We start from the raw sequence: 22519 nt of genomic DNA on the forward strand, positions 1-22519 counted from the left end.
TTTAAATGTGTTAATATAGTACATATGTAGTTACTTTTATTTATTTTTGATGTTTTATAACGTTTTAGTATAGAAGAAATTTTTTTTTTAATTGCATTATCCAGATCAATTTCGGATAATCCGGTTTTTCGGATAATCCGGTTTTTCGGATAATCCGCTTTCGGATAATCGGGGTTTTACTGTATTTAACTCCTTGACGTCCTCTCGCTCTCCTTCCTGCCACTGTTCCAAGCACGCAGTCACTTTCTAGTCCTCTCCTTCTCAGCACATGACCCAGAAACTTGAGTTGTCACTTTCATATACAGTGGTACCTCGTGATTCAAACTTAATTGGTTCATTTGGGCTGTTCGAATTACAGGAGTTCTGTCCCCCCAAAAATTGCCAATGATCGCTAGCTGCTTTAACTAAAACTGAGTCAACTCCTGTTGAAGCTATGAGGGCTCGCACACTTTAAAATCTCTCGCATGATAAATCATGATACACTGTGCCTATAGTCTACAAGACATTGATCCCGAATGTTTATGCGGTAAAGATTAATTTTACTACCGTGCCAGCATTTCATTACCTACCTTATGAAACATCACTAGCTCTTCATATATCTTTTCTACAAACGTTCAACAATCATGGAAACGCTTTCAAAATCCAATTCTAGGACTATTTATTGTTGAAAATAGGGGATAATATATTTACGAAAGCGTAGCCTCCTTTGTCGTATATGACGGTTGCAAGATTCTTATGACTTAAATTACTTACCGTTTAGATGATTCATTATGACCTTAATATTGTAACAGGGGGCTTCGCCCCCCTCAACCCCCCCCTTTGGTATGGAGAGTGAGTGAAATTGCATGGTTTCTGTACGTAGTAAAAAAATCCTGGAATGTACGAAATTTCCCTACATTTAAGTAATTGTAAGGAATTTCCCTACATCTAGGGTATTTTTCAACCCCCTTTAACTCAAAACCTATGCATTTGTGACGCATTTCATGTTTACCACCGCATTCCCTGCAGTCTCAATGGCCCCCTAGCCAATTTTGGTTGTGAGGGGTGAGTATGGGCAAACACTAGAATAATACCAAAATAGCTTGCAGAGGGTTTAGGGTGGGGGAGCATATTTATACTACTCCAACCGAACTTTACGACCTGCTAACGGGGGGGGCTTCGCCCCCCTGGACCCCCCCTTCTAACCAGGGGGAGCTGTGCCCCCCCTTGGACCCCCCCACATGTCGGGGAGGCGGTGGCTGAATGGATAGCGAGGCGGCCCGGCGTTCAGGAGGACGCGAGTTCAATCCCCGACCGGTGCCACCAAGCTGGGATTTTTCAGCCGCTGCCGAGTGGCTTAAAACTACCCACATGCTGTCCAGAAGACCACCTATCAACCCGGACTCTAGATTCTAGGATTAAAGATGAGCTCTGGGAGGGCAGCATGAGCCAATGCAAGATGGCGCCACTATAAAAAAAAACACTCGCCTGCGCCAAAACGGGCTGGGCCGACCATCAGGACCCACCGGGAAGAAGCCTTGGACCGACCATCAGGATCCACTGGGAAGAAGCCTACCGGCGCAATAGGCCATGACGTAAAAAAAAAAAAATATGCGACATTTCTGCGAAGAGGTATTTCTCGCAACACTGGCTGCACCGCCGCCGCGGCCGCCACTAGAGGAGGCTGCGCTTTCATGAATATTATCCCCTATTTTCAACAATAAATAGTCCTTGAATTAGATTTTGAAAGCATTTCTATGATTGTTGAACATTTGTAGAAAAGATATATGAAGAGCTAGTGATGTTTCATAAGGTAGGTAATGAAATACTGGCACGGCACTAAAACGAATCTTTAACCGTTTATGCTAACATTTTTCATGTGAAGTGGTGAGAAACACTCTACCATTCAGTTATTACAAGCTAAATACTCACACCTAAGCTTACACCATTCTCGCATTTTTTTCTAATCTCCTGCTGCGTGTATAGCTTGAACCATTTTTCCAATAGATTCCACGAAGGCTAATGTTTAATCTGGAAAGCACCGAACAGAATCTAGTCAGTAGAACTCGTGGTAAAGAGATGTTTGAAAGGCTGAAACCCGCACAGTACCGAAAGGAGCCGATGAGGGGCCAAACTCACTCTCACCAAGACTTACCAACACAAAGGGCTGTACTGTCTAGGACACTGGGGAGAAAGAAGCAGTGGAACACCTATTTGTAAAATGTAGCAACTACGAGAGGCAGAGAGGGGAGTTAGTACCAGAAGAAGTGATGGTGATGAGCCGATGAAAAGCGATACAGGTCAAAAGAAGAAAAAGAAGGTTTTGGTTTGGAATGCCAAGTCGTATAAATCTATCTCCAAGGTATAAATACATAATGAACAAGTAAAGTCTGTGTTTGTGATTTATTAATTGCTTTAGTGTATCAAGTGCCTAAAACTTATACAGTGTGATCAGATCTCCTCTCTCCCTTTGTTCCAATGTCGTCAAGTCCATCTTCAATCTGTCCTCATATGTCATATTCGAGAGTTCTGGGACCATTTTCTCAGTTGCGCTAGACGTATCGAAAGCCTTCGATAGAGTCTGGCACAAGTCTTTTTTTTTTTTTTTTTTTTTTTAACAAAGGAGGCAGCTCAAGGGCACACAAAAAAAGAAAACAATAATAAAAAAAAGCCCGCTTCTCGCGGCTCCCAAAAAAGAATTAAAAGAGGTGGCCGAAAGAAAGATCAATTTCGGAAGGAGAGGTGTCCTGATACCCTCCTCTTGAAAGAGTTCAAGTCATAGGCAGGAGGAAATACAGATGAAGGAAGATTGTTCCAGAGTTTACCAGCGTGAGGGATGAAAGAGTGAAGATGCTGATTAACTCTTGCATAAGGGGTTTGGACAGTGTAGGGATGAGCATGAGTAGAAAGTCATGTGCAGCGGGGCCGTGGGAGGGGGGGAGGCATGCAGTTAGAAAGTTCAGAAGAGCAGTCAGCGTGGAAATATCGATAGAAGATAGAAAGAGAGGCAACATCGCGGCGGAATTTAAGAGGTAGAAGACTATCAGTAGGAGGAGGAGAGCTGATGAGACGAAGAGCCTTAGACTCCACTCTGTCCAGAAGACATGTGTGACTGGAGCCCCCCCACGCGTGAGATGCATACTCCATACGAGGGCGGACAAGGCCCCTGTATATGGATAGCAACTGCGCGGGGGAGAAGAACTGGCGGAGACGATACAGAACGCTTTGCTTTCTAAACTGCCCTCTTTCGGATTCTATCCTTCTCTCTGTTCCTTTATCTCCAGTTTCCTTTCCAGCTGTTCTGTCTCTGCTGTGGTAGACAGTCACTGTTCTTCCCCTAAACCTATCAACAGTGGTGTTTCACAGGACTCAGTTCTATCACCCACTCTCTTCCTGTTATTCATCAATGATCTTCTTTCCATAACAAACTGTCCTATCCACTCATACGCTGATGACTCCACTCTGCATTATTCAACTTCTTTCAACAGATCACCCTCTTAACAGGAATTACATGACTCCAGACTGGAGGCTGCAGAATGCTTAACCTCAGACCTTACTGTCATTTCCGATTGGGGTAAAAGGAACCTTGTGTCCTTCAATGCCTCAAAAACCCAATTTCTCCACCTATCAATTCGACACAATCTTCCAAAAATCTATCCCCTATTCTTCGACAACACTCGGCTGTCACCTTCTTCAACACTAAACATCCTCGGTCTATCCTTAACTCAAAATCTTAACTGGAAACTTCACATCTCTCTTACTAAATCAGCTACCTCTAGGTTGGGCGTTCTGTATCGTCTCCGCCAGTTCTTCTCCCCCGTACAGTTGCTATCCATATACAGGGGCCTTGTCCGCCCTCGTATGGAGTATGCATCTCATGTGTGGGGGGGCTCCACTCACACATGTCTTCTGGACAGAGTGGAGTCTAAGGCTCTTCGTCTCATTAGTTCTCCTCTTACTGATAGTCTTCTACCTCTTAATTTCCGCCACCATGTTGCCTCTCTTTCTATCTTCTTTCGTTATTTTCATGCTGACTGCTCTTCTGAACTTACTAACTGCATGCCTCCCCCCCTCCTGCGGCCCCGCTGCACGCGACTTTCTACTCATGCTCATCCCTATACTGTCCAAACCCCTTATGCACGAGTTAACCAGCATCGTCACTTTTTTTTATCCCTGACACTGGTAAACTTTGGAACAATCTTCCTTCATCTGTATTTCCTCCTGCCTACGACTTGAACTCTTTCAAGAGGAGGGTATCAGGACACGTCTCCTCCCGAAATTGACCTCTCTTTCGGCCACCTCTTTTGATTCTTTTTAGGAGCAGTGAGTAGTGGGCTTTTTTTATTATAGTTTCCTTTTTTTGTGCCCTTGAGCTGTCTCCTTTGTTGTAAAAAAAAAATAGTTGCAATTCTCTGTATTCTTTCCAACTTTGATATCCTTCTTTTTGTGAGGCGATCACACAACTGCAGCATGTTCAAGTTTTGGTCTTATCAGTGTTGCTATAATTTTCTTCATCATTTCCTTGTCCATATAATGGAATGATACCCTTATATTCTGCATCATCTTGTAGGTTTCTCCAAATAACTTGTTTACGGGTCGGAACAAATAAGTGCTTTTTCAGTGATTTCAATACCTCGAGTTTCACGAACCTCAAGTTTAGTGCTATACCTTTAGAACTAAGTGAGCGCGAAACTCGAGAGGGTACTGTATGACCTTTGGTAGAATGAGTATGGAATATTGAAGTAGGATCACTGAGAGCACATTTTCATTGACAGTTTTCCACTCCGAGTGGACTTTCCTTCTATCATTTAGTAATATAAAGCATAACCTTTATACAGATTATGTGAACCACACCCAAAAAAACTTAAGGGGGTACGTGACACCTTGGGGGGGGGGGGTGTCAAAATATAGAATTTTGCAAAACTGGGTTAAAAACGTACTTATACCATCTAGAAATAATCCCTGAGCAATGTTTTCCTCGCAGCGCAAATTCTAAATGTCGGGCGCGGGTTTAAATGGACCGAGTTAAAGGTCCTTATATTTTTAAATTGATCATATCTCCGTTCGATAAATTTTGTCTTTTTTAATTGCAGAAAATCTAAAATCAATCATATTTATGTGAAAAGTGCAGGGAATGTTGATTGTACAAGTAGATAGGGACCTATGACTAGATATTGTTGATAGGGTAAAGGAGATAGGAGTATTAAGAGGAAAGAGTGACAAAAAACACGATTTTACGCGATGTTCGATGAACATAATAAAAGAAATACCATTTGCCCTTCTATATGGGAAACTTTGAGAATATTTCCCATAGAGCTCTAGGCATACCTAAAGACTATTCACAGCCAAAAACTGAAAATGATTGGCTATGTATTAATGGTGCTGTGTAATTTTAAGTGTCGCTATACGTATACGCACTGTATATGTATAAGTACACATATAAGTATACATACATTGTTCTGGCTCGTACAAAATGTAGGTAACATAGATGCCTACTTACCTGTAAAGTTTCATCGCAATACCCCAGATAGTTTAGTTAGATGACCTCAGGTGTCACGTACCCCCTTAACTACTAGGCCTTCTGGATGCCCTTGATGGGTATTGAGGTCAAAGTGCCCCCATCTTGTGAATGAAATTCACTGGAAGGTGATAAGAGGTGGGATGTCTTGTGGACATCTTCTCAAAACTTACACAAGGCCCTGACAGCCTCCATATAGCCTGTGTCCCCACTTGAGGGTGTGGCGACGAAAAAAAAAAAAAAAAAAGGAACAACTAGGATGCTTGTATATCAAGTCACCGCTCGTAACCCAAGGCATTTTTTGTGGGATTTCTTTGCTCATTAATCAAAACACTAGTTAACTAAGGCACTTGTAAGATGAGGTTTGACTGTATTTTGTCTGAGATTAGTAGGCTGCCCTCTCTTCAATAATCCTCTAAAATTTTATTTCTAGTAAGATTGTGTTTTTACTTGATCTGCTAATTGTTACTGCTGCAAATCTCACTCCCTGAGTCCTCCCCCCTCTGAAGCAGTGGTAATTGAGAGGAAATACATTACATGTTGAGAATCCTTTATCCAAAATTCCAAAATCTGAAAGTTTTTTTTAATGCTGACATGACTCACTACAAATGTAAAATTCCACAAGTGATGGGAAGGTTCCACCACGTACAGCTGTTGTGTGCTGCTCAGGGTTGCCAGGTCTGTGGTTTACCTGCCCAGTTGGCCAGGTAAACTTAATGGTGCGTCAACACCTTGGGCGTAAAACCATCTGCCCGCCACCACCATGGGTTTTGGGCGGCTTTTGGGATGGGATTGGGAGGGAACACAGTCCACGACCTGGCAACTCTGGTGCTGCTATGCGTTAGTTTGTTGACAGCAGTTGTCACAGTAATACCTTCGCTCGTTACTCATTGTGATTACCACCTGTTGTGTGCTCTGTGGTGTAAAGATATTGTTGAAAATGTCAAAATGGCCTGCATATTCCCATGTCCAAAAAAATCCAAAATCTGCAGCAATTTTGCTTCCAGGGATTTTGGATAAGGGATTCCCAGCCTGTAATAACCAACACTTAAAAACTCACCAGACGAAAGCAGGGCATGTCCTTCCATCATTGCTGCTTCCTATTTTTGATCTTTTCCATTTTTCATTATAGTAAAGGGGGCAGCTCTAGGACAAAAATAAACAAATAAAAAAGCCCTCTAGTCTCTGCTCTATTAGAGAGTATTTAGGCTCTTTTGGGTGTTTGAGGCATCATTCGTTGTGCAAGTGAATAATAACCTTGACATGTCCCTGTCAAACATTTACTGTAGGCAGGTCAGTGTCGTATGATGAGGCAATAGAGAAGTTTTGAGTGACATCACGCCAATCCATGCCGACACAGCCATGGTGCATTATGGGTTGGCCGGATCAACCCGATTGTTGTTGGGAGACTGTGCAGGGAGACTTTATGGCCTCTGGAGTGACCGGGACGTGAGTTTCTAGCCTCATTTTGTGGTGTTAATGGCATGTACTGATGACCCGTCTGAGAATAGAAATGGCACATCTTTGTTGTGTTATTGGGTGTGGAAATAAGACCGATAAACACCCAAGTTTATCAATTTACTGTCTGCCTAAAATACCAACACGGCAAGGTGAACGGAGGGAGTTGATCGCTGAAAGAAGAAGTCTTTGGTTATCGAGGAAATCCAGAGCCCAGACTTCAAACCCTGAACACTGGAGAACCTGTGGAAAGCACTTCATGACAGGTAAGAATAATGTTTCAGTCGTACGCAGTAATGAACAGACAGTGTTTCCCCAGTCCTGGCTGGGGCTTCCAGTGTCAACCTATAACACACCTGCAGATTCACATAGATTTTTCCAATGGTATCAAGCAAAGATTAGTGACATTGCATGACAGTGAAGTGAATTTTCACTTATTTGTCAAGTTATTTACCCTTTATTAAGAGTTCATTCCTCATCACTGGATTTAATAGTGGCCAGCCCAAAAAGTTATTGATGTTGTATGGTGGTAGGTATGAGTGACGGGCACTCTGATACATTAATTATTATTAGATATGTTGCCAGCATCATTGTTCTGATACTGTTAGATATGTAGACACTTGCTTTGTGAATAAGCAACCCCCTAAAAGTGGGTTAGCTTGTGTGGTAGGTAGTACAAGTGGAGATGAATGTTGGCACTCTCTGAAACATCACTTATTGTTAAATATGTAGATAAAGTCTGTTGAAGCACTATGTAGCTATTTATAGGTATGTAGACAAGACGTATCTGTGTGAAAGCCATTTCTTCCTCTAATGCTTGCCTTGGTTTCCATGTAAAGCTGCCGCATTTCAGGGCAACTAAGCCTGACTTAAGTGACCAGCCTCTCATAATAAGTCCTGTCCAGCACAAAGAGCAAAAAATAATATTTGGAGTACTCCATTTCCTACGATACCCCAAGGAGGCACGGTCTCTCACTCACTCACTGGTCCCTCAGCAAGGATAGACTGCCACACATGGCAGCTGTGTTTACTTCGTGACGTCATGAAAACATCACAAGGTCACGTGAGAGAAAATACTCTATTGAGGACACGTGGGGCAATTGAGAACAACAAGGGGTAATTGAGAACAAACTACACTGATTTTTTTTTTATTTTTTTATTTTTATTTTTTTTTTTTTTACTATTGCTAGGTTCTATTAATGATGCTGAATTTGAAAACCAACGATATACTGACATGTTTAAAAAAACATTAGCGGAACTTTTTTTGTTTTCTTAACCTCTGAACGACGACGATGCTGCTGGCGTCATAAAGTTTTTCTGATGTGGGCGACGATCATGATGCCAGCACCGGAGAGCGAGAAGTGCTCTGGAAATTTAACGGCACGCATAACTATGTATCTGTCAATGCTAAGTGACTAACTGGCACCTTTTTTACCCTCAGACGACTCCGTACTAAAAATAGTCTACAGTTCCTGCCTACGCATCATGGCATCTGCAAAGCGATTATGTTCCCTCAGCTGATCTGTTTCGGCCGTCTTCCTTTAGTTTCTGCTCGTGTGTGTGCTGATCATAGTCTTGACACCTCCAGTTATATACGTGATGTTCTAGATGAATCAATATCTAGGAGTGGGAAGCGGAAGTTGGAATTTTTGGGGAATTATGGAATTTCACCCAAACGGTCAGTCCAAATCATAATCTGATTTCTCAGTCGAGTTATATGGATGATTTTCTACAACTTTTATTCAGTGAGATTCATTCCAGAATGTAAAACTACAAAAAATATTTTTCGGGCGTCAACCTTTTTTTTCATGGGCATTTTTTGGGGAAGGAAAAAAAGGTTTCACTGCAACTTTGGCTCTCTGTAGGCAGTAAATTTTCAGGTCTAAGATTATAAACTATATTTTTTAGACTCCATTGCGATTAAATGAGCAACTTTTCTTCAATAAATTTTCCTGTACGTCGCACCAGTAAAAAGTTGGAATTTCGGGGGAATCATGGAATTCCACCGAAATGGTCAGTCCAAATCATAATCTGATTTCACAATTGAGTTATACAGATGATTATCTACAACTTTTATTCAATGAGATTCATTCCAGAATGGGGGGGGGGGCAAAGTCCCCCATTAGGAGGCTACATACTGTATTTCCCACCATATTAGACACACTTTTTTTTTCTCAAAAAAGAAAATTTGAAAAATCACCAGAGTGCTGCTGACGTGTCTCTGCTCGCCGATGATGGAGCGCACTTGGGCGGATTAGTCTGGAGCTGGTATTTCTGCTGTGCAGCAGCCCAGTCAGCTGACGTTTTCAGTGATACATGTTTGAAAGATCGGATATCCGTGGATGACTAAACTGTTTATTGTAAACGCATTTTTGTTTCTCATTGTAAAAATAACTATATTAAAACATATGATTGACAGAAATTAACCAACATATATTTCTACTCTAAAGTAGGTATGTGGTCCCTGAAAGTCAAGATCAAGACAAAGATTCCCCATCAAACGTAGCGTCCCCGTGTGATTAGTTCCCTCAGCATCTCTGCGAAAGTTACCGCCTGCACACTGCACAGTGAGTGAATCTACCACCCAACACTTTTGTTTACCATTTCAAAGTCCCAAGTCCCGGGGGTAAGAGCACTAATTCTTCAACCAACGGTGGAACACTTTGAACACAAAGAAGGGCACAAAGCAACATAAGGTATCACAGTCATAATTGTAAGTAAGGTGGCCAAATGTAATGCATACACATTAAGTTCAGGGAAAATGTCTTGTTTTTTAATTCTACTAAATATATCTTGCCAAATTATAGTGTGTCTTATACTCCAGTGCGTCTTATATGGCGGGAAATATGGTATATATTCACCTGTCTTAACACCCTTATGGGGGATGAGGGGGGTGAAGCCCCTTCATTAGCTGTGTGAACACTCTTTGTGCTAGTTTTATGGTGGAGTAGCCCATTGAGACGAAATATGGAGACGGGGGTCGAGGATGGGGGGGTGATACCCCTCCGTTGGGGGTTTACAAATACATATATACTCTGCCCTAGTGCCCTTAACCCTTTGCCGGACACTCAGGAATACTGGATATGAAAAAAAAACCCATCCTTCTGGATCCCGTGCTTGTGCATGATAAACACTCAGCCATTATTATGTGTTCTTGAAGAACAGCTGTTTGTGGCTCAAACCCCCTGCCCTGAGCGAGCGTCCATGGTCACAAGCGCCCGCCCTTTAGGGGTTGAGTTACCTCAACATTCTGATGCACATGGATGTTTTTGTCATATGTAAACATTTTATATCAAGGTTGGACAGTTCAATGAACTTTTTTTCTGTTGAGGTCTTTGATTTAGTCATTATCTCATCTCTTTCCTTACAGGGAAGGACACGATGGAGCCCCTGTGTGAGGCTGTGAAGGTGGAGGTGGAGGAGGAGCCAACAGGCAGCCAGGCTTCATCTGCCTCCCAGCAGCTCACAGGGGTGGACAGAGTGAGGTGAGCAGTCTTGTACGCCAAGCATTCCCCACCCACCTTAGAACTGTGGTGAAAGTCAGTGATAGCAGTAACATTGTCTTGGCACCACTGTAAAATATGTATGCCACATTTATTTATTGCCATATAAATACATTACGCATAAGTTTACTTTTCTTTGATATACAGTCAAACCTCGGTTTACGAGTTTTTTTGATTTTAGAGCAAAAATAGCCCACAAAAATGCTTTGGTTTCCGAGCAGTGACTTGGTATATGAGCATCCCTTTTTTTTTTTTTTTTTTTTTTTTTTTTTCTCCCCCCCCCCGGTTGGGGACACAGGTTACATGGAGGCCGTCAGGGTCACGCACGTACGTCCCTTCGAGGAAGGACCACAAACCCATACCGGGCGACGGCTCATGAAGGGGAGGATGCAGATAGACCGACTCTATCAGTTTTCGTCAGCCTAGCCGACTAAGTCAGTCTTTTGACGAGGACTGGCGTGTCTCGTTGTACAGTCGAAGACGTGAGCGTTGGTTCCCTTTGATCGCTGCAAGACGAGAGTGCTCAAAGCAGAAAACAATGGGAATAGTCTCAGGGCTGCCACCTTAATCTAAAAAATATATGGAAGGCAACATCCCATTCCCCAATACAGAATGAATCCATATTTTAACCCCTTCACTACGACCGGGCGAAAACAGCGCCCTGCCCCATATCCGGGCTGGCCACGCGCGCCAAATTTCAAATGTCGCTTCTGATTATAACAAGTTTTCAGCCATAATTTCAACATAATCATCATGTATTATATATAAAAACATGCAAAATTAAATGTTGCACATAGAGAAACATAAATTATTTGATATTTTTGAGATGTAAGCATAATATACAGAGAAATTTGCAAGAGATTAGCATCTCTCTCTCTCTCTCACACACACACACACACACACACACACACACACACATAGATTAGATGGTTAGAAAGGAAGGGAAGAGTTGAGGAACATCAAGTTGAAACTTGTTGAAGAGGCGCCTCTCTCTCTCTCTCTCTCTCTCTCTCTCTCTCTCTCTCTCTCTCTCTCTCTCTCTCTCTCTCTCTCTCTCTCTTTCACACACATCATGAAGGTGCGGGGCAGGGAGGGGAGGCCGCATCCTTGAGCCGAGGGGGTGGTGAGATAAGCACTCACTACCCAGCCAAAGGAAGAGGAACTCAACAACTCCACACATACACATATATAATTTCTTTCTCATTGTTTTTGTTATTTTCTGTTAGAATTGATTGTTGCTGTCAAGTACAAATACGCGTAAGACACACTTATGCTATTACACTATAATAACATTGAAAGTCAGATAAGACACTAACTGTAGGTAGAGTCAGAACAGAATACGGGATCACTCAGCACCAACTAAAACTAAATATAATAAAGATGCCAACATAGGCTTCGCTGACGTCGGCGTCCCGTATATCGTACTGGGCGTTTCAGGACGCCGACGTCGGCATTGCCGTACAGAAAGGGTTAAGGAACATATGGCAACCCTAAAATTCCTTCAACCTGCCATGACTGATAGTCACTGCCCACTGCTGGTGAAGGCAAGGGAAAGGAGGGAGATACGTTATGACGTGTATTTTACACGTATTCCAGGACAACCTTTTACTAACAATTTTATGGACTGGTTTTGTGGTTTACTGAAAAATGTGCTCACCACAGTTTTAATATACAGTACCCTCTCAAGTTTCGCTCTATCCGAGTTTCGCGGTCCTCGAGTTTTGCGGTTAGTCCTAAATTCTTACCATCCCAACTTTCGCGCATTATCACCCCGAGTTTTGCACTGTTTTGACATGTACGGGTCACGTCTACTTACCATCGGTGTCACGCACGCTACCTTAAAATGTAGTATCACACTAGACGTTTTCCTCCAAACATTGTGGCTATGGCAAGAGAGAGAGAGAGAGAGACTTGTTAACACATTAACCGCGTTTCAACTTCCAGCTGCCTTCTCCCTATCGCGTTTGGTTCAACTCGGCGCGGCCTCAATACCATGCCAGCTCCCGACTCGATAGGAGGTGTGTAGCTTAACTCTGTCATTACATTTATGTCCTGGATCGATGCATAAGACTTTCTTTTGGTATAAATACATTCTTTATTTGAATGGAAACCTCGAGGAGGAAAATATTTAATCAGGTGGGCTGATAAAACTACGGTAACCGCTGAACCAAAGGATGGGGCATCAGATAAAGGGAGGAGGGTGAGGTGGCCAGAAGATGGTATTGTATGGTCACGCCGGCCTTCAGTGGCGAGAGTCCCCCCCTGTTTTGGGAGGATCCACCTGGAGCCTGACAGCCCCGTGCTGCTGATTGGTTTTCTGTCAGCATGGCTGTTTTGGATGGATAGGTGCACTTTCATTGATCATGTATTATGTGGTCAAGTACTGTCAGAGTTGTTCTGAGACGTTCAGTCCTCATCATAAATGGATGCTCTGTCGCCTGTGATGAAAAACATCCAAGAGAATAACTTGAACAATTACTGAAATGTGTTGCTAAACACTTTCTGGAAACTCCTGCCCAAGTCAGAGATGTCACAAGACAGTTCCCGTCCATGTTCCAGTCACCCTTCGGAAGGTCAAACTCAAGCCGGTAATGACTTGACCTGAGGCTTAACGGGGGGATTAAAAGAAGATAAAGGTTAATTAGGGCAGCAGCGAAGAAGAAAAAGGAGGAAAAATTAAGATTATTGAAGGTGTGTGTGTGTGTGTGTGCGCGCACGTGTGTGTGTGTGTGTGTGTGTGTGTATGAGAGAGAGAGAGAGAATCAGAGTAACAGGGATTAGCAAAGAAACCACAATACCAGCAGGAATAGGAATTATAAACAAAAGCCAGAGTGCCTTCCCATTGGCCAAGCTGCACCCACCCATTGCCAGTTCCATGCATTCTGAGGGGGGTGTAAGGGAGCCCCCTCTCACCACTGAAGGCCGGCGTGACTAGTTACCGGAAGCGGGTGGTTCAAAAACTATTCTCAGTCAGTCCCTATGGATTTCTGACTGTCTGACCTTGTCCGTTATATCCGAAATCCGTTATAAGTGGGTTCCAATATATCGAGTTACTGTACTGAATTTTATCTGCTTAGCCATTCAGACAGGCAAATACGAAACAAATGGCATTCCATATTTTAAGGAAAGGATGGCAAATTCGCAACCCTAAGGCGTCATCTGGCGAAATGTGACTTTCTCGAATGACCTCCCATTCCGGAGACTTTTTCACCCCCCTTCCGTAATCTGCCAAAGCGTTCTATCTTGTCCACATGATTGAACGAACCAACACTCTTTCTCATTTTGTCACTCATCAAAGACAACATGCATTAATTTAGTCACAGTTACAGGCTCTACAGTTCATTAGGAGTATTTCAGTAGCTTCTTAGCGTCATTGCATGTGACGGAGTTTCTTAAAATGTCCTTTTTCACTACACAATATTGACAAATGGCATGGTGTTACTTTTTTGTTTCTAATGATGACGGATGATATTTTCATACCCGGAAGTTCTTACCTATCCTTCAGTGATGCTTTAAAATGGTCTGTGGTGCAACAGTAACACAACAGTAACCTCGTGAACTCTATATCCACCCCCACCTGGCAGGGTTACCCATAGGAAGCTCAGGAAACGGTCATTGTCACAGGCCTGTGGAGGTGCGGCCGGCAAGACAGTGGCCGTACCCAGCCCTGCCGCGGCTTGTGCTGGACCCCCAATTTCTGCCAAGAATTGAAGGGAATTCTTTAAAATCTGATGCACCAGAACAAGAAACCCAAGAATTTCACCGGATTTTGGGTTAATTCTTGCTCAGTCTAGGGTAAGTCTTGACTGCCAGATGACAGCTCTAGTCCCAGTCCGCGTTGTAAACTCGTAGAAATAGCATCTGTGTGCTCGCGTCATGTTATCAGCACTACAGTGAGTTTCAGCACTACAGAGTGAGTTCTTTGTGCTTTAACAATGTCCTCCAGAAAGATGGTTAAAAGGGATGGTGCTGCAAAGAAGAAAACAGGAATGGTGGATACTACAGTTCTCTCTCGAGTTTCACGCTATCCGAGTTTCGCGATCCTCGAGTTTCGCGGTTAGTCCTAAATTCTTACCATCCTGAGTTTCGCGCATTATCACCCTGAGTTTCACGCTGCTTTGACATGTACGGGTCACGCCTACATACCATCAGCGTCACGCACGCTACCTTAAAAGGTAGTATCACACGGCACATATTCCTCCAAACATTGTGGCTATGGCAAGAGAGAGAGAGAGACTTATTAACACGTTAACCGTGTTTGAACTTCCCGCTGCCTCCTCCCTGTCGCGTTTGGTTCAACTCAGCGCAGCCTCAACACCACCAGCCCCGACTCTTGGTGTGTGTGTGAGTGTAGCTCTGGTTATGAGCCCCTCTCATGAAAGGTGAGATAGAGAGGATGAAAACAAGGAGAAAGGAGAGTCAGGTCAGGGCTTTGGTCAGGACATGACCTGACTTGGGTCAGGTCATGTCCATACCTGTCACACACACAGAGAAGGTGAAATGAGAAGGATGTGGGGAGGATGGGGCAGAAAGGAGTCAGGTCAGGGCTCTGGTCAAAACATGACCTGACTCAGGTCAGGTCATGTCCTGACTTGTCACACACACACACACACACACACACACACACACAGAAGCGGAATGAGAATGGTGTGGGGAGGGAGGGGCAGAAAGGAGTGTCAGATCAGGGCTTTGGTCAGTATATGACCTGACTCAGGTCAAGAGATGACCTGACTCTCCCTTCTGCCCTGCCCTCCCCCCACCCTTCTCATTTCCCTTTGTGTGTGTCATGACATGACCTGACTCTCCCTTCTGCCCCCCCCCCCCCCAAACACACACACACCCTTCTAATTTCCCCTTATGTTTGTGATGCACACCCGGAAAAGTTGCCGGTTACCCAAGCTGCCGCCAACGCGGTGGGAAGAAGAAGGCCCAGTGTGACTGTACAGGCTTAGAGATTGCAAGAACTACATTTGCCTCCAATGCCGAAGGTTCAGGATAGAAAATGATAGGTATCTCAGGAAGTGGGAAGGCAAACACTTGCTAACTTAACCTTAGGTTTATTAAATAACAAGTTGATAACACTGACATAACTCCTCCGCAACGTACAGTAATCTAACCGTCTAGCATCCTCTCCACACAAATGATACTACCTAAATAGTAATCACATTACAGGCAGCTAAGAAAAGAGCACTAATAAACACGGGAGAGGAATGATAGAGGAGGTTAGACTTACCTGGTGCGGAGTCGTATACACGGAAGTCAATCAGGACAACCGAGGAAACACTGTGCACACAATCACCACAAAGGTGTAACAAACATCAACAATGAAATCCCCCAAACACGTAACAGTGATATAACCGTCTATTAAACCTCACCATAGTAGTTCAAGTATAGCAACAACACAGCCTTTAGGCCAACACTGTGGGGAGGTTAAATAGAACAAGGTTAAAGATCACCTGGTGTGGGGTCGTGACAGCAGCACAGATGTAACTAAGCACAGCCCAAGACGAGACCAGAGGCGGCAGGATAAGAGTTCCGTCCCCACTCTATACAGTGGCTTAAACAGGCAGAGGGAGAATCACTTCAGCCCACGAAAAGTGATGTCTTCTAAAGGAGGACCTCAGCACAGAGTGGTGTGGGTGTATGTTGCCGGCAGAAGGCTGGAGGTCACTGAGGATATTAACAAGACGGAGATCAGTCAACACCACCGATTCTCCTTGCGGGTTCGAAGCGTGCATCGGCAATTCACGTGAAGCATCACGCGTGGACAAGTGGTAGTTACGGTGGCGTGATGTTCCTGCGCGCACAGAAACACACACACACACACATACACACACAGTTATATGAGGATTGCCGGCAGCCCTTACAGTGACACCAGCTTATAGACAACCTGACAACTCGCTCCCGGATGGGCGTACAGGCGTTGCCAGTGGCCACAATGGTTAGAGGAAAATGTCCAGTGTGACACACCCCTAAGGTAGTGAAGCCGCTGATTGGGTGAGCACCGGCGATGACGTCTTTGGACTCCCAGCAAATCACAAGCATGTTTTCAGAGCTCAGCCAATCGTAAGGCTTCATCTGTGGCTTTAAAACGACCCGTTCTTTCTTCCTGTTTTCTTCCTTTTTCCAAGGTATGTATTTTGAGATAACAAGGGAGTAAAGGAGGAAAAAAGTGAGCTCCGGGGGGCAGCATGAGCCAATTATAATGGCGCCACTATAAACAGTTGCCTGTTCCATGACAGGCTCGGGGCTGACCATCAGGCCCAGATGGATAGTCTACCAGCCCCATAGGCCACATGTAAAAAATAAAAAAATAAAAAAATAAATAAATAAATCTCCAGGTCGGAACAAATGAGGGCTTTTTCAGTGTTTCAATACCTCGAGTTTCGTGATCCTCGAGTTTCACGATCCTCGAGTTTCGCAATCCTTGAGTTTAGCGCTATACCTTCAGAACAAAGTGAGCACGAAACTCGAGAGGGTAGTGTATGCTCGCAACAGGAATGGGGGGCGAGCCTCAGTGCCTTGTATGCCCTCCTGGACTTGACTGACTCCCGTTCACCCTCCTTCTCGGATGATATGTCGGGTTAGCTTCACGTTGGTGGTCAAACATAGTTCCGGTGCCTCGAGAATGGGGAAACTGCGGCTGCTAAACCCCGAGGAGAACCCGACACCTCGAACATAGTGAGTGGTTGCGGGAGTCTCCGTTACACCCACAACACACTGATTTGTGTTTCATGTTATTCATGACTGCGATTTGTTAGTAAAATTATAATAATTCTGTAAAAAATAATGTAAAAAGATTTTTATATCATTTTTTTTCCTGAGATATGGGATGCATTAACCCTAAGATTACGGTGTTCGTATATATAAGTGCGCTACCACACGCCTCTTCCGTACAGGGATCATATATATAATCATCACACTCTACGCTCCCTACGTTTCCAATATACCGCCAGTTCTTGACTCAGAAGAATGGTGGAGACATCTGGCATCCGTACACACTTTCATTCGTCTCAGCACGCAGCCTACCGAAGGCCACAGATCATTTTCCACTTTTGTTCGGAATACATCTGTCATGTCTCGTGACACGTCAAGCAGTTCCTCTGCTCCGGGCGGAAGTAGAGTGCGGATGAATCAAAGTGACAGTGACTGTGATGACTGCTACGGTAGTGACATTGACAGAGGAGAGAGAGAGAGAGAGAGAGAGAGAGAGTGAGAGCAAGTGGGGTGCTTCCACGCGATGCGTCACGGCCACGAGAAAATGCACAATATTTTCAGCTGTCATAACTTTTTTATTATTATTAGGAGAGAAGTTTTATTACACCACCATATATACTACATGAATATACAATTATTGCAAAGAAGAAAGACACCATTTCCACCTCTTTTAACCCGAGAACATCGGCAGACCCTTTTCTGGGCTTTCATGAGTCATGCCTGTGGTACGGTGGACCCTAAAAAGGGCTCGCCATAAAACACCTAATTTGAGCTAATTGTAGGCGGTGGTGGCATAGCGCAACCCACCATGAATGCCCGAGGTCATTGTGGTGGGTCAGTGATCTTGAGGTGGGCCTTTTTGTCATAGGTGGTGCTTTAAGGTCATGGAAGACTGAATTAGCTATCCACACAGTAATCACTTGTCAAATTCTCTATAGTAGACAACAAGCTACTCTCGGCTAGATGCCACGTGTCACAAGACTGTTTATTTTGTAACAAACACCACCCAAAAAGAATGGAGTTGAGTAAAAGTAGATATTTTTAACGGCTTTATGGTTATGAGAGGAGTACTTTGATGTACGTTCCATGCTCTTTTCTTACTCTCAAAATGCAGTGTATTTTTGTAGTTTCTTGGCCACTTCTCAGCTTTCCCATAGCCGAAACCCACGGGTTAAATGCCTAAATTTTCCCCGTGCACAGCATCCAGAGAAATATATCGCCACCCGTACTCTGAGGGTTAATGGGATTTACATTAATTTAAATGCGGAAATTCGTTCTGGTTTACAAGTGTTTTGGTGTGCGAGCAAAGTTCCGGAACAAATTAAACTCGTAAACCGAGGCTTGACTGTATCATAAAATTTGTGTTAAGTTTTATTGATATGTGTTTTCATATATTATTTGTGAAACCTTTTACAAATATCACATAAGTTACACATCGCTGGGTTGTGAGACGTGGCAAAGCTGGACACAGGTGTTGCCCTGCCCTGATCCCACCACAGCCCTCATTCAGGAATGGCTCTGCTATGGTCAGGTACTCTAACCACTGCACCACATCTTTAATCTGTTCTCATTCATTCACAGCGATCACTCCGAGGGATCACTCCAATGGGATGAGATTGGTATTAAGGAGGAGGAGGAGGTTTGCATCAAAGATGAGCACATGGAAGACTTCGACCCAGTCACTGGCTATACCGTCTTTGTCCCTACGCAGAAGTCCAATCCAAGAAGTACCAGGTGAGTAATCAAGTCACCTTCCTAGTTCAGTCAGCCCGGCGTGGCGTGCCGTAGCCACAGTTTTCACCGTCCATGGTTCAAAAAGTAATAAAAGTCCAAAATATTTTGGGGAAAAACAGTGAAGTTTGTGCCAAAGCTACGTTTGCTCATACACAAATGGACACACGGACGTGACACAGTTGTTGTTGGTGTGGCATTTGCATCTGTTCTGGAATGTCTTGGTGGAATTCTTCTGAAGACAACTGTGGCCATCATGACTGATTTAGTTCATGCTCTGAATTATGGGTGTTCCTAAAATTTGGACCATGAGCAAATTTCTGACAGCCTTTTATTAAACTCTGGGAAAAAGGCCCTGAACCCAAATCCCAAACATCTGCCAAATTTTCCCGAGCTGGCTGTGCGGATTTAACCCTTACAGCCCCGCGCTATTTTGAGGTTTTTTCACCTCGGTCCCGAGCCTCTATCAAATTTTTTTTCTTGCATAAATCAATTGGAAATTATCTAAAACTAAAGGGAAAAGGTATAATAACATTCATATCAGCTTAGTTTTGCATCTATAGGGGATGGTTATGGAGTGCGCTACGGTACGTCCTCCCACCCGGCCGCCAAGCTCCTTCATATTGCGCGGCACTCTGACGCTGTATTATTCTTGCTTTAGTGATGTTTGTAAGCAGTATGATTGTCTCTTTGACTATGTGCATGCACAACTGTGTAAAATTTATAGTAATAACTAAATATATCCTATTCTGTGCATAAATTTATACCATACATTCACTTTTATTGTTGTGTCCATCAATCTTACTGTCACTCATTATTGTCTTGATAATAATATGTAAGAAATGCAAAATGTTTCTGATATAGCCTACTCAGCGTCCTTTTACGCTCATTTAGAACTGCACTTGGGTGTGCTGAGTTCACTATGGGTGTGGCGGGAGTCAGGTGACCCTCTCTCATTGTTTGTCTCCCTCTGTTTCTCTCTCTCTCTCTCTCTCTCTCTCTCTCTCTCTCTCTCTCTCTCTCTCTCTCTCTCTCTCTCTCTCTCTCTCTCTCTCTCTCTCTCTCTCTCTCTCTCAGACAGAGAGCTACCACTTGTCCAATTTGGAAACCCTTGGCTACCATACAAGATGCGTAAGTAATGGGAGAAGTTGGTGTCAGATATAGACGGCAGCGGGTCCTCGGTGTACAAATGCGGTGTTGGCTATAGCCTACAGCGGGGCTGTACGGATTAATAAAACTGAAACTTGAACCCAACTACCCTTTGGGGTAGTCACCAGGAGGGTTGACAGCATTGCGTTCAGGATGTTTGCAGGCCTGAGCAGCAGTAAACAAACACAAGTGGCCGTTGATCCTACACATGGTACAGTTCCTGTGTATCTGCCTCCAGAATGAGTGTGACCTCTCTTCTCTACTCACGGGAAAAAGCGGCCCCACTCTCCAGGAGCCAACGCCAACGACTGTGAGACATTATAGCCTCAAAGAAAGTCCTCCAAGGCCACTTCACTGGCTCTAATGTCATCTGGAAGAAGCAAGTTGCATGGGAGGAGGTAGCTGCAGAATTCAATGCCATCTACCCTGCCGACCAGCCCAAGACAGTCCTGCAGCCCAAGCGTGTTGGGGAGTACATCAGGAAACTGTAAGTGGATATGAATACATTCTTGTTTTGTGTACAGCGGCTGAATTAGGCATATGTATAACAGTGTTTCACCTTTTTCGGTTAATTTACGGCAATAAACACTCAGTGACTTCTATGATGATATACGAAAGAAACTGTGGTCCTGTGGGTGGTGACGAAGGTAATAATACTGCCAAATATTTAAAGGAACTAATCAGCCAAAAGTGTTCTGACAGCCACCAGCCCATCACTCATTAGCAGATGTTAGCCGGGGAAATGTTGCGATTGGGTCATCGTACAAAGTCCCACAGAAAAATGGTTTCTAAATCACTATATTTGAGCTGTTGTAATTTGGAGGCTGTCTACAGTTAAAGATATATCTTAACCTTCTGTAACTTAATGTATTCTAACAAAAAGGAACATAATAAATCCAAACACATTGTTTTGACCTGACCTACTCTTAACCTATACTTGTTTTGAACACCTTAGGCAGCATACTTTTGACGATGCATGACTCAGTATAGAAACATTTCCCCAAATTAGAACTGCCACCATTAGAAAGAGTGTGTAGGTTCAGAAGTTTTGAGGATCAGTCTGGAATTGAAAATGTTTAATGGGTAACAATGTGGGCAGCCTTGCATCCTCTCCCCCCCAACCCCTCCCGCTATAGATAGGAATTGTATGCAACAGCAGTGACGTTCATAACCGTGTAGTGTGTGATGTTACATACCAGAATAGCAGTTTTGTCCTAGAGGTCATTGGGTGGTTAGCACAGTAATGTAAATTATCATATGGCTGATTTTGACCACTTATTTGCTCATTCAGCACTTGTTACCATTTCGGAAATTTGAAATAGGGAAATTAACCCGGTAGCAGCGACAGGCCAAATTTGTGGCTTTACCGTTTAGCAGCGACGGGCCAAATTTGTGGCTTTACCGTGTAGCAGCGACGGGCCAAATTTGTGGCTTTACCGTTTAGCAGCGACGGGCCAAATTTGTGCCATGATTTAAACCCCCCAAAATAGATGATACCTAATCTGATCACAAATGCTTTGATATATATTATGATATGGTTTGTGTGAGGGGCGATTTTTTCTCATTTTTCTCGCTTAGAGGGACCATTAAGAAACATGATCCACGCTGCTACCGGGTTAAAGATACACTGAGACATTTCCTGTACCTATTCTATATTCTAAGTAATTGTTTGCCTGAAAGTCATCCATATCATGCTGCCATGGAGAACAACTGGCCTTGTTTTGCAGGGTGAAGAAAAATCGCAGCACCCTTGTCCGAGAGAGCTCCAAGGCTGGCAGAGGACCACCACACCCAAAGCCAGTCAAGGATAAAGGTTTGACTGTGGCCACAGGTGCTTTATCTGCTGAAGAACTGCCTTTTGCTGAGGATCAATTCGACAGTTTAGCACCTGCATCTTTCAGGGAAGAAACAGTGGGTATGTATAATCCTTTTTTATGTCTTCCTTTATTCATTTTTGAGAAACTATATTTAGAAGTGATATATTGTTTCTGGCTATTGTTTACTACAGTCATCCCTCAAATACTACAGTTTCCAGTAGTTCGGTTTCGGTTTTATACGGATTGTCTGGAGGATCTTTTTAGGATTTTTAAATTTCCTGCTCGTCGGGAAATTTAAAAATCCTAAAAAAATCTTCTATGAAAATCCACATAAAACCGAAACTGAACTATTGGAAACCGTACTATTTGAGGGACGACTGAATTTTCTTTCATGAAGCAGCATACTAGATATCATACTTAGGACAGCATAGTGTTTTTTAAAATTTTAATGTGTTTGCAAGTCTCCTAAACATGTGGTCATTTTTATTGCTTATGTTGTTCATTTGAAATTGACATGTATCTCCTCTGATCATTACATTCGATGACTGTAACTTGGACGCTTTATCTTCAGTACCACAAGCTTCAGAAGAGACGTCTGAGACACCACCGGCACCAGCTTTACCTACACCTCCATCACCAGCATCACT

The 22519-nt window shown here is 43.6% G+C and overlaps 1 protein-coding gene across 14 annotated transcripts in view; it reads left to right on the forward strand.

Moving 5' to 3' along the window:
- LOC126986081 (pinin-like) overlaps positions 1 to 22519 on the forward strand; it is a 45450-nt gene that overhangs the window by 1909 nt on the left and 21022 nt on the right. For 5 of the 14 annotated variants that reach the window (XM_050841783.1, XM_050841781.1, XM_050841780.1 and 2 more), the window contains 2 exons: positions 10326 to 10440; positions 18757 to 18909. In XM_050841783.1, coding sequence (XP_050697740.1) covers positions 10337 to 10440; positions 18757 to 18909 — 257 coding nt within the window. In that variant the 5' untranslated portion in view covers positions 10326 to 10336. Of the gene's footprint in view, positions 1 to 6786; positions 7222 to 9405; positions 9523 to 10325; positions 10441 to 18756; positions 18910 to 22519 lie in introns of all 14 variants that reach the window. The other 9 variants (XM_050841784.1, XM_050841789.1, XM_050841792.1 and 6 more) reach the window with 7 other exon arrangements.

Source organism: Eriocheir sinensis, chromosome 61 (genome assembly GCF_024679095.1).
Source record: "Eriocheir sinensis breed Jianghai 21 chromosome 61, ASM2467909v1, whole genome shotgun sequence".
NCBI lineage: Eukaryota > Metazoa > Arthropoda > Malacostraca > Decapoda > Varunidae > Eriocheir > Eriocheir sinensis.